The sequence below is a fragment of the Hyperoodon ampullatus genome (assembly GCF_949752795.1).
Source record: "Hyperoodon ampullatus genome assembly, chromosome: 18".
In the NCBI taxonomy this organism is placed as follows: Eukaryota; Metazoa; Chordata; class Mammalia; order Artiodactyla; family Ziphiidae; genus Hyperoodon; species Hyperoodon ampullatus.
Window position 1 is genome coordinate 42,256,502 of NC_136931.1, and position 11,902 is coordinate 42,268,403.

Here is an 11,902-nt window from a genome sequence, read left to right on the forward strand (position 1 = left end):
TGAGGGGAAGACTGAGGCAGACGGGGCCCCGAGGGAGGCGATGGGCCGGCGAGGGTTTCGGGGGGCGTCGAGGCCCCCCCCCCACCCCGGGTTCCGACCCGGCATCGCGGGCCGCTGGCGGCGCCACGGGTGACAGGCCACCCCGGGCCCATCGGCCATTTTCCCGACCGGCCCGGGAGGCTCCCGCCGCTGCTGCCGCCCTCGCGGGAGGGGGAGGGGTGCCCGGGACGGACCGGCGGGCCCTGGTCCCCTCCGCCGGCCGTCCTCACCCCACTGCCGCTTCGTGCCCCCAGGCCTGAGGTCTGATCCTGCGCCCAGCGCCATGCCGAGGGAAAAGAAGGAGAGGTGAGTGGCCTGGCCGCTGCGGGGAAGGGAGAAGGTGTGCAGTGGTGGGGGAGGGGTGGGCCGAGATTTGGGGAGAACTCTTACCTCTGTGCCATCCTGGCTTTTCAGGGATGGGAAGGAACCCGGCACCATGAAAGAGGAAAGCGGCACCGATGTCTCTGTTCGCTCCAGGAAAAGGAAGGCAAATGTGGCCGTTGTGAGTACAAAGGAGACAGGTGGGGGAGGATTCCCCCCCACCCCCCATCTTACCTGGGTACCAGGCTGGGTTCTGACCACATATTTATTGATAGGGGGTCAAGGGGGGTACGTTTGGCAGAAATGGTGCTCATAACCTTACCAGCTTTCTTTTTCTTCTCTCTCTCTGTGTTTTTGTCTTTGGGCTGTTTGGTGTGTTTCCTTGGGGTGTGGGTTGTTTTATGTTAGTTTTTGCAGGATCCAGATGAAGAAGTTGCCAAAATTGACAGGACCGTGAGAAGCCAGTGTGGCAGTCAGGTGGGTACATTTTCTGATTAGATCTAAGTTGAGGGTCTCCTTTTTGGGGGGTCACATTAAGTCTCACATTTCCTTGCCTTCTGCTGAAGGCTTTTTCTCTAACTGTGGCCACGGTCCGTACAACTGAGCGCTGTGCCTGTCAATGGGCATTGACCTCTGCCAGCCTTGAGATTCCAGGAAGGTCTGTGTTCCTGACTGACATCTCTGAGATGACAAATATGCGCCGATGTCTGGAAGAACCAGAATGGACCTCACATAACTCAGTCCTCTCCTTTTGCCCTTGAGGAAACTGAGACTCAGTTAGAGGAAGAAAGTAACCCAGAGTCCTGTGCAAGCCAGGGGCGGAGTCTGTCCTACAGCCTCTCTGTGGGCTGGTGAACTGCGGGGAGGGCTCCTGAGACAGAGCTCTTTGGGTAACTGTGAGGATGGGGTTTGTGTGTACACATAAGCACACATCCACACTTGTGTTTCTTCATCATGGTGCTTAAGGACTTCCCTTCCCTGCTGCCACCCCCTTTAGGTCATGTTTCAAACTTTTTCCCCCTTTCTGAAAGTTCTTCTAGCCCATCCAGCAATTACCTACAGTGGTCACTCACCTGGAGCTTGATCTGGCCTCCACCAGAGTATTAGTAGGACATTGTGTGTAATGATATGTGCATCTCAACACATTTGTAAAATTGACTAGTCCATTTCTCTTGCCCCTCCTTCATGGAGTTCCCGCCATATTTCTTGCATGCTCATGGTATCATCATAATATCAGAAGTTCCTAGCAGAAAAAGCTTGTATTATCTCTCTGCCTCCAGAAATGGCTGGAGACTGTAGTTATGGCTCTAGTAGGGGAAGCAGCCTATCTCCAAACCAACTGATTAGGCTTTCTGACGCTATAGCAGATAAAAGCTGAGCAGGAATAGTATTTGAGCTGAGGGTAGTGGTCCTGATTAGGTTAGCAGTGGCAGCACATCACTTTTAGGGCAGTGAGCAACAGCCATAGCAACTGGGTTTGGAAGAGTGAAGGGCTTCAAAGCCGAGGGCCACATTATTTGTAAAAAGTTGTTACTGCACATAAGACCCTAGTAATTCGTATTTCTGGGGAGGTTCCACTGAATATTGAACAATGGCTTGGTGATTTCCTTGCTGTATTAGAAGAAGAAATACGTCACTTTAGGAAAGGAAATAAGACAGTGCGTTCCAAGTTCTTTCCTTTTTTTCCTTTTTTCTCCCTGTAAAGACTTCAAACCAAGCAAGCTAATTTTTGTGGATTTCTACTAAAATGGACCTCTACTTTGTGAAATTCAGGATTGGTTATTTTCCCGCCTGTGATTTGAATTGAAGGTTTTTAAAAAATATTTATTTATTTTTGGCTGTGTTGGGTCTTCGTTTCTGTGCGAGGGCTTTCTCTAGTTGCGGCAAGCGGGGGCCACTCTTCATCGCGGTGCGCGGGCCTCTCACTATCGCGGCCTCTCTTGTTGCAGAGCACAGGCTCCGGATGCGCAGGCTCAGTAGTTGTGGCTCACGGCCCTAGTTGCTCCGCGGCATGTGGGAACTTCCCAGACCAGCGCTCGAACCCGTGTCCCCTGCATTGGCAGGCAGATTCTCAACCACTGCGCCACCAGGGAAGCCCAGAATTGAAATTTTTAACTTAGGATGAAGCAAAGTTGTCCCTGTTGACTTCTTGGAGTTTTAGAGTAGTTTCTGTTCTCAAAGATAACCTGAGCTGTGCCTAAGGTGCCTAAGATAGGGCTTTGGTCCTATCCTTGGACTGCAGAGAGTTGATAGATGTGATACATGAATAGCCATATTATTTCCCACTAGAAGGCGTTTTCATGGTTGTTCAGAGATTAATGACAACAGGTTTCTACACATTTTGCCAAGTAGATAGCTTGAAAATTACCCATCATTTATGGAGCAATCAATGTCTTATGTTATTTCTCTGTGTAGATTTGTGAAGCTAGAATTTTGGGGTAACAGCCTTTTGCCAATTAATTACACAGAATTTTTCTCTGGAGTTATCGTAGTTCAGCCCTGTTCAACAGCTCTGAGCTACTTGTAGCCCTCATGCTCAACTCCATGAAACTGCTTCATCAAGATCACATGGAACCTTTGATTCTTACCTTAGGTTTTTCTCAATGAAGATAATACTCTTTTATCTAAAGTCTATTTAACATATCCATTTTTTTTTGTTCAATTTTTTGCATGAGACCCAACTTTTTTACTGAAGTGGAGTCCTGGAATTTCTGTTAGTTACTTCTCAGAACATAATTTTGCATAAGGTAGTTTTATTCTCAGTTAAAAGTGGCATAAAGAGTCAGGGGTTGTTAGGAGTAATCAAAACTGGTCTCTTGCTGTTACCCAGTTCCTTCCTAAAGTCAGACTGATCTTGCTTTCTTTGAGACATGGTATACACTCCAGTTAAATGATACAGACTTCATTATTCTGCTTCATCCACTGGTTCCTAAAAGGCCAACTTTGGGGACCATTTGTCTGCTTGTGGTTCACCCAATTTGTCTGTGAACTACAGGTAGGGAAATGTTACCATTTTATCTCCAAAAGCCTCCTCTCAGCTATTTCAGCCATGTGGCTGTAGAGGATGACAACCAGCTTCTGCTTTCAAAACTAGAATTCATTGTTGAATGAAGAGCAACTTAAAGCAGTTGTAATGTGACCCTTTTTGAGTCAAGGAAATACTACCAGCACATGATACTAGAACTGGAAGAGGATGTTGCCCTTCTCCAGCAGCTGTTGGCAAGAGCTGCCATGGTTAATTTGCATGCCCAATTCTTTGCACATTGGATGGAGAAGAGCTTTATCCTGCTTTGCTCTTCTCAGTACCCTGAAAGTGCTCTGGCTTCCTCTGAAAGTGACCGGTGTGCTGTGATAGACACCCTGTCCCATATCTTGCAGGCAGCATTTAGAGCCAAAGTTTCCATGTTCAATTATAGTCCTCTCCGTTGTCTCTTTTCTAGTCAATATTAAAGATCTCTCTGCTTTAAAAAAAAAAAAAAAAAAGCCAAGAGTCTCAGACTTTTCACAGACCTTCCATACTGGCAGGATTGTTAACATGCCCTGTCTTCAATAAAATTACTATTTTATAATTTTGAAAATCAATAATAGTCCTTTAGAGTAAGATAATAGAGTAGCTTTAAAAGGAAAAATGTTAAATGGCAAAATGACATTATTTTCCAAATATTAAAAATTGACTTAAATTAAGTATCTGGAATCTTTAAAAGAAGCATTTGCAAGTCTTTGGGGTGGGTTTCAGAGGTCTTCAGGCTTTATCTTTATCTCTACAGCCTTTAAAGAGGTCTTTAGGCTTTATCTGTACAGACTTTTTAATATATCCTGTGACTATTGCTTGTTTCGGTTTTAACTAGGCAGATACTCCTTTTGTTTCATTTTGAGTTAAGGAAAAGGAAAGGTCCCCGTTATGTAATAATTTTGACTTGACCTGCAACCAAAGGAAGATGTCACATTTGATGGGTTTTGTTTTAAAATGGGGAGACTTTAAATATAGATGGCAATCAGTTTACATTTTGATTTTTTATACTTGTGATTGTGGAGTGCTTATGTAAATGCTTTTACTGGAAATTGTCTTTCCCTTTTAAGACATTTCATTAGGTTAGTTGTACTTATTAAAAAACCAAATCTTTGAATTGTGACCAAATAGTCTCACAACACACTTTAGGAGTCATGCTCAGTATCTTACTGAGCTGCCAATAGATTTTATTCTTTTGTTTTTTTGGTAATATAAGAGATGTTTGCATTTTGTCTTACCCTTCCTGTGTCTATTTTGCTGCTCAGTCACTTCATATGAGGATGATGATGTGGAGGGTAAAATGCTACTGACTGTAGTTTTCTTAGGTTTTACTGCATAGACTCCTAAGCTAATGACAAAATGAAATGAAAGCTTGGAGTCATTTCTGTGTCTTCCATGCTATCTCCATCTTAATTTAGGCCAGAATATTGACTTAGGCCTAGAGATTTCTCTCCAGCGTGAAGACATTTTCTGTTTTACTGGCTGTTTGACAAATCAATGAATGTAAAAACAGCTGGTTTACATCAAACATTTTTTTAATGTGTCTTTCTTTACAGCCTTGGGACAGTAATACAGTCTGTGAAAACCCCTGCTCCTTGATTCCCACACCTGACAAAGAAGAGGATGAGCTCGTATACCCGAATTCTGCATATAAGCCTCAGAGTTGCACACCGTCCAGAGCCTCACCACTGCCTGTACTGAAGTAAGCTGACTGCTGAGTGCCTTCTGGATCTCTTAACTCCCTGTGTGCACTCCCGCCTCACTAGTACGGATGCATACTGACACCTGTCTTTTGCTTGCTTTTGTTTTTTGTAGCTGGGCAAATAGAGAGGAAGTATGGAAAATCATGTTAAACAAGGAAAAGACATACTTGAGGGATAAGCACTTTATGCAGCGGCACCCTCTCCTGCAGCCTAAAATGCGAGCGATTCTTCTAGATTGGTTAATGGAGGTGAGCTGGAGCCTTCCTGTGAACTAGAAGCATTGGCCATTTCTAGATTCTTCTGTGCTCTTATTATCTCTTCAAGTGTTTGATTCCATTGACACATTCTGTGTCTCTGCACTGTGGTATCTATACTACAGTGGCCTAACTTTTTTGCTTATGTACTTCCTTAAAAGAATTTCTGAAGTATCTTTACCCCTTAGATATTTTTAAGTTGGCATCTACTTTTTTTTCTCAAAATTTAAATAGTTGCAAAGGTTGTATTTTCCAATTAATTATAAATTATTTGATCTTTCAATTTGTATGCTCAAATTGCTTTTGAGTGTACACAGTGGAATGTGGATAACAGACAGCTATTTGATAGCCACTACCAAATGTTTTAAAAATATATGAACAAATTTATCTTTAAGTCAAAAAATTTACATTGTTTTCTTTTTAACTCCTTGAGATTCATTTCTCTTTACCCACAGAATTTTATCCTAACAAAATATATTGTTCAAATCTTTTATTGATCACACTCTCATACTTCTCTATAATAATTGATCAAAATAACAAGTACTACAAATTGTGATAAATGTTAAACATAAAAAGTAATATTGTATAGGCAGTGCACCTCTTTCTGGGAGGAAGTGTGGGTGACTCAGTAGTGGCTCAATTAAGGACACTTCCTGGACACCTCTGTAAGCCTTGTGTGGGTGAGAAGTGGGCTTTCTTCTGTGATGGGGAAGGACATCTCAGGTAGATCCGTTTTATGAAAGCACATATGGAAGTTGAGTGTCTAAGTATTCCCTAAAACTGAACTGTGCCACGTACCCTTTAGGAAGTCTGTATTAGCAGGGGTATGTGTACCCCTGTTGTGTTTGTCCTAGAGTCAAATCCCCTGCTTCCATTTAACGTCTGTGTGCTTCAGTCAGGCAAGTCACTTAACTTTGAGTCTTGGTTTTCTCAACTGTAATGTTTTCTAGCAATATTTGCTTGCAGAGTTTGTGTGGATTAGAAATAGTGTATATGAAGTACAGTTTACATAGTACGCAAGAAAAGATAGCTATTTTTATCATTCTTAATTTGCTTTTCTTTATTGGTCCCCGAAAATGTCAACGTAGAAAATGTACAAATGTACAGATTCTTTGGCCTTGCAGTTAGTTGTCCACAGACCCACCATGGCACATAGCCCTTATGGGCCTTTTGGAACATTTTATAATTCCTTGAAGCATTAGATGTGGTATGCTTTAACCTCTCAGGCTTCAGCTCATAAGATGACGTGACTGAGAGGTTCTATTTTATATAATGCAATTGATGCTATTGATGCAGTTGATACTTTAAAGAAATGATTTTCCCTTCAAGACAATGAAGAAAGTCATGTAATACTATTGAAAGGATAGAAAAGAATGGTAACCTTTATGTCTTCAGTGGGACAAGACTGGAGTCCACAGTTCACAGGCAGGCTCATGTGCAGCGATGTTAAGTTTCCCAGCCCCTAGCCCAGCCAAGAAGTCTGTACGTAAGAAAGGCAGTGCCTATGCTGTGTGCCCAATGGTGAGCTGGGTAAAATAGTCTGAAAGTTTGTTCCTTAGAGAACAGAAGCTCTAGTTTTACTTCTGATCCTATTTTAGTTGTGTTATTTTATAAAAACTAAATCTAAATATGGCTCCACCTGGACTTCAGAAACACTCTTTGGTGATTGATAGAGTTTTCTACTAATGTTCTGTTTGTTGTTTCCTTTGGTGCCTTTTCTACTTATTAACCCCACGAAGTGTACTTACATGGGATATACTGTTTAGGAACAGCAGTTTTAAATGCACAATCAGACATTTGCTGACAGTAATGAATTGAGGTCTAATATTTCCTTGGTCCTTTTCAACTCCATCATGTACACTATTTCACCACACCTCACAGCAATCCTGTGAGGTAGGCAAAACAGGTATTGTCCTAATTTTATAGTCTGACATAATCCGAGATAAATGGGTTTGTCCAAAGGGGAGCCTATGCTAGAACCTAGGGCTCCGAGTCTTTTGTTTAATGTTTTTAAAAAACCATTTGCCTCTTGTGATTAACAGATTAAGTGTTTTAGTGTTTAGTGTTGTAGTCTTTAAATAAATGTATGTTCCAGCTTTCAAACTTTCATACTGATAGTGCCCATTGTGAAGAAATATGGTAGTTCTTTCCTCATGTCATAATGCAACTTATAAAGGGGGACACCTTTCTTTGAGAAAATTCCATTTTTCCTTGAAGTGCTGCTTTTAACAGGCTGTGAGTGTACCTTCTTTCCGCAGCCTATGAACGTTTGCTCTTATATTATAGATCACAGAACACTTCATCCTTATACCTGAGTTCCAGTTTTTCATTGTGCATGTGCTTAGGGACAAGCAAGGTAACCATCCTTTCAGAAAAGCCAGGTTCTCTCTCTTGATTTGGTTATATTATCCTTCACCAAACTCATGACAAGTTTTTTGTCTTTCTTTTTTTCTCAAGTAACTGTTCTAAAACTTACTATTTTTTCAGGTGTGTGAAGTTTATAAACTTCACAGAGAGACATTTTACTTGGCACAGGATTTCTTTGATCGGTATATGGCAACACAACAAAATGTTGTAAAAACGCTTTTACAACTTATTGGGATTTCATCTTTATTTATTGCTGCCAAACTTGAGGTAAATAATTTTCAAATATTTGTTATGTAGTACATGCTTGAGTTCCACTGAGATTAGGGGAAGAGGTCAACTATTTGTCTAAATTTTTCTAATTTGAGGCCTTCTAAAGTTCAGCCACACACACAAAAAAGCTAGAAATTAACCAAGAAAAGTATGAATATATAAAATGCTTAGGTTAATATAATTCCTTTAATCAAAAAAATTGAACTTTGACCTAAGAGGATTAAAATTTTGGTGTGATTAGAAGGGTGGTTGGGCACAGCTTTCAAACATGTTGAAAAGGTGAAAATTTCAAAGCTCCCCATTGGGTAAAAGTTTGATTGATTTATTGATTGATTGATGTGGGTAAGTGTTTCATTTCTTTCACAATTAATGCATTTTGAACCACTGGAGTGGCTCTTGTATTTATCCCATCAATGTACCCTTTCTTTCTTTCTATGTCAGCATACTAAAAAGAATAATTTGGGGGCTTCCCTGGTGGCGCAGTGGTTAAGAGTACACCTGCCGATGCAGGGGACATGGGTTCGTGCCCTGGTCCGGGAAGATCCCACATGCCGCGGAGCGGCTGGGCCCGTGAGCCATGGCCACTGAGCCTGCGCGTCCGGAGCCTGTGCTCCGCAACGGGAGAGGCCACAACAGTGAGAGGCCTGCGTACCGCAAAAACAAAAAAAAAAAACAACAAAAAAAGAATAATTTGGGAGGTACATTATAAGTTAAAACTATCAGAGATGGACTTTTTGCTAGTAGTATCTTTTATTTCCTTTCAGGAAATCTATCCTCCAAAGTTGCACCAGTTTGCTTATGTTACAGATGGGGCTTGTTCAGGAGATGAAATTCTTACCATGGAGTTAATCATTATGAAGGTAGGTTACAAGTTAGTTTTTCAGTCCTTTTTAAAAATTCCTACATAATATCTTTTCTATATTCAGCATGAGTGCATCTGGCTAGGTGTTCTCTAGCTGGACACATTGTGGCATGGGAAATGGCTGCATTTTGAACTCCTTTAGAGGACCAAAGGGAGTAGTAATGTCTTTTTCTTTTTTCAACGATTGGTCTCTTTTCTCTTCTGTTTTCCCTTAGGCCCTTAAGTGGCATTTAAGTCCCCTGACCATTGTGTCCTGGCTGAATGTATACATGCAGGTCGCATATCTAAATGATTTTTATGAAGTGCTCCTGCCGCAGTATCCTCAGCAAATCTTCATACAGATTGCAGAGGTAAGTGGCTTTATTACCTCTGTGGGGCGACCTACTCCACCACTAGATGGAGTAACTCTAGAAGGGATGTGTGTTGGCCGTGTCCCTCAGTGTTCTTTTCTTCTCCATAGCTTTTAGATCTCTGTGTCCTGGATGTCGGCTGCTTAGAATTTTCTTATGGGGTACTTGCTGCTTCTGCCTTGTATCATTTCTCTTCATCTGAGTTGATGCAAAAGGTTTCAGGTACGTTGGCTTTCCAGTCCATTCACAGGTGTATTGAACTTATAAACCAGTTGTTGGCCTCAGATTGAGCCTAACATGTATTTTCATTGCAGGGTATCAGTGGTGTGATATAGAGAACTGTGTCAAGTGGATGGTTCCATTTGCCATGGTTATAAGGGAAACAGGAAGTTCAAAACTTAAGCACTTCAGGGGAGTTCCTGCTGAAGATGCACACAACATCCAGACCCATGTAAACAGCTTGGATTTGCTGGTCAGTACTGTTCCTTGTTTCCCAGATGAATTCTTAAAACTGCCCGAGCAGCCTCTTCACTTTCTTTCCCACAGGTTCCAGATATCCCCAAAAGACTCCAATTCTTTTAATTCCGTGGCAAAGAAAAATGGTGGTCAACAGATCCTCTCTCTAAGTATCATGTAGCCCAGAGACTTTCAGATTGTTCTTTGCTATTTTTTTCCTTCACTCATCTCTGTAGAAAAAAGCACAAAGTAAGTGAAGCCCAAAGGATACATTCTTCCATGTTAACACTTCTGGCTTTTATTCTTATCAACAGGACAAAGCCCAAGTAAAGAAAGCCATATTGTCTGAAGAAAATAGGATTTCTCCTCTCCCCACTGGGGTCCTCACCCCCCCACAGAGCAGTAAGAAGCAGAGCAGTGGGCAAGGAACAGCATGACCACACCAGCATCCTCACCAAAGACAGCTGTGCGGAAGTGCCTGCCCCCAGTTCTCTCCCGTCTACTGCAGCAGAGGCGTGCATTAGCTTTTACAGATATTTAAATGGAAGAGCATGTCTCTTCCGCAACAGAAGGTTTCTGTGGATGGCCTTGGACAGGGAGAAGTGTTTTTTATTGAATGCTTAGATTTTTTAAATAAGTGGGTCAAGTACACCAGCCACCTCCAGAACACCAATGAGTGCTCCAGATGCTGCTAAGGAGGGTGATACTTGACTTAATTGACTATTCACACAAATAACAAAGGCTTGAAGTTGAGGAGTGCCATGTTGCTGTTGGTCTCCCCCTGGCTGTTCTGGGTCAAGTCGTATTAAGTGGAACAGGTGGTTGTGAGCGTTACGATGCGCAGCCCACAACCAGCTATGCTGGGGGCCTCCCCTTTCCATACTATCAGTTGACAGTGTACAATGCCTTTTATGAACTATTGTTTTGTAAGTGCTGCTATGTTTATCCGTTTTTTAATAAAGATAAAACACTGTCTTTGAGACAGCTGGTTTTATGAGCTATGTCTGGTAATTTAAGTTAGGAGTCAACTTTGAATGTGGCTATATCAGGTTCTCTTTTTTAACTTCATGCTTCTCGAAGCTCAAGCCTCTCAAGCAAATATATTAAAAGAAAACTTTTGAAGTGAGCTTCAGGTGCAGCCTCACAGGCCTCCTCAGGGCCCCTGAGCTGGAATGAGGCTCTGATTGGCATCTTCCAACAGTGCCGTGTGCAGTGGTGGCTCCGGGTGGGCTCACTGGCTGGCTGTGGTGATAGTAGTCAAGTCACGTCTGCATCGAGAGGATTCTTAGGTATGATTCCTTCCCGAGCACAGGACAAGGGTCATAAAGTATTTGCAATTAGTGTTATTTAATACTCTTTTCATCCTTACCCAAAGCTTAACCTAAAGTATTTTTTTTTGTTTGGAGAACTTGTTAACATAGTAGCCTAAAACTACGCTTTGAACAAGAAAATGCAAAGTAAAATTGTATGTAGTTCAAGGCCATGATATTCGTATATAGTCTGTTCCCTGACCATTGATGGAATCACCAAGTGCCTTGCTAACAGAGGAGGTTACTGTCCACTTTAAGGCCCAGTGTGTACAGTTCACATCATGTTTCGTGGGACATTCCCAAAGTGATGGCCTTGTCAAGTCTTGTGTTTCATTTTCTCACAATGCATTGGTGTATGTATGGGTTCATTAAGGGAGGGCGAATGAGCAAATAAATATCATTTATTTCAACTTGGTATTTTATTATTTTGCAAAAATCTATCTGAAGTAGAAAGAAAAACAGCCACTTTTAATCTACCATATTTATATGAAATTTGAGAGAGATCCTACTTTTTCACATTGTGATGTTATAGTTCTGGCAGTTCTAATACAGTTTTCTTAATAAATGTATTATAAATCTACATGTAATGGTATTTAGTCAGAGGATACTCCTAGCTAATTATTTCTTCATCTCAGAGATGCTCTTGCCTTATAAGTAGTGAATTTTTAATGATCATTTGTGACTTGAAAAATCCTAAAAATGGTTAATTTATATTTGACATTCTGTGCAAAAATGTGGCACTGAAAACATTTCTATTTTCAAAGTTTTATATAAGTTTGAGAGCTTGGCAAATGTGAGGAAACACTGGTCTGAAAGCATGTTTGAGGTAAATGTTTCATGGACCATTTGGCAAGCTGTTGTACTGCAGAGAGTGTTAGTTACTGAGTATGCTGAGCTGAGGCTGCCTCACGTGTAAATTGTCAGAGGGCTGCATTTCCGGAGACGCAGTATTTTTTTAAA

General features: G+C 41.6%; 1 protein-coding gene across 1 annotated transcript; it reads left to right on the top strand.

Moving 5' to 3' along the window:
* Positions 1–460: 460 nt before the first annotated feature.
* Positions 461–10,069, top strand: CCNE1 (cyclin E1; the record flags this gene model as incomplete). Its single annotated transcript, XM_079723436.1, has 10 exons — positions 461–541; positions 769–837; positions 4,927–5,072; positions 5,186–5,321; positions 7,815–7,961; positions 8,729–8,824; positions 9,042–9,176; positions 9,287–9,398; positions 9,491–9,648; positions 9,947–10,069. The coding sequence occupies exons 1-10, from the start codon at positions 476–478 to the stop codon at positions 10,067–10,069; spliced, it is 1,188 nt and encodes a 395-aa protein (XP_079579562.1). The 5' UTR covers positions 461–475.
* Between the last annotated feature and the right edge of the window lie 1,833 nt (positions 10,070–11,902).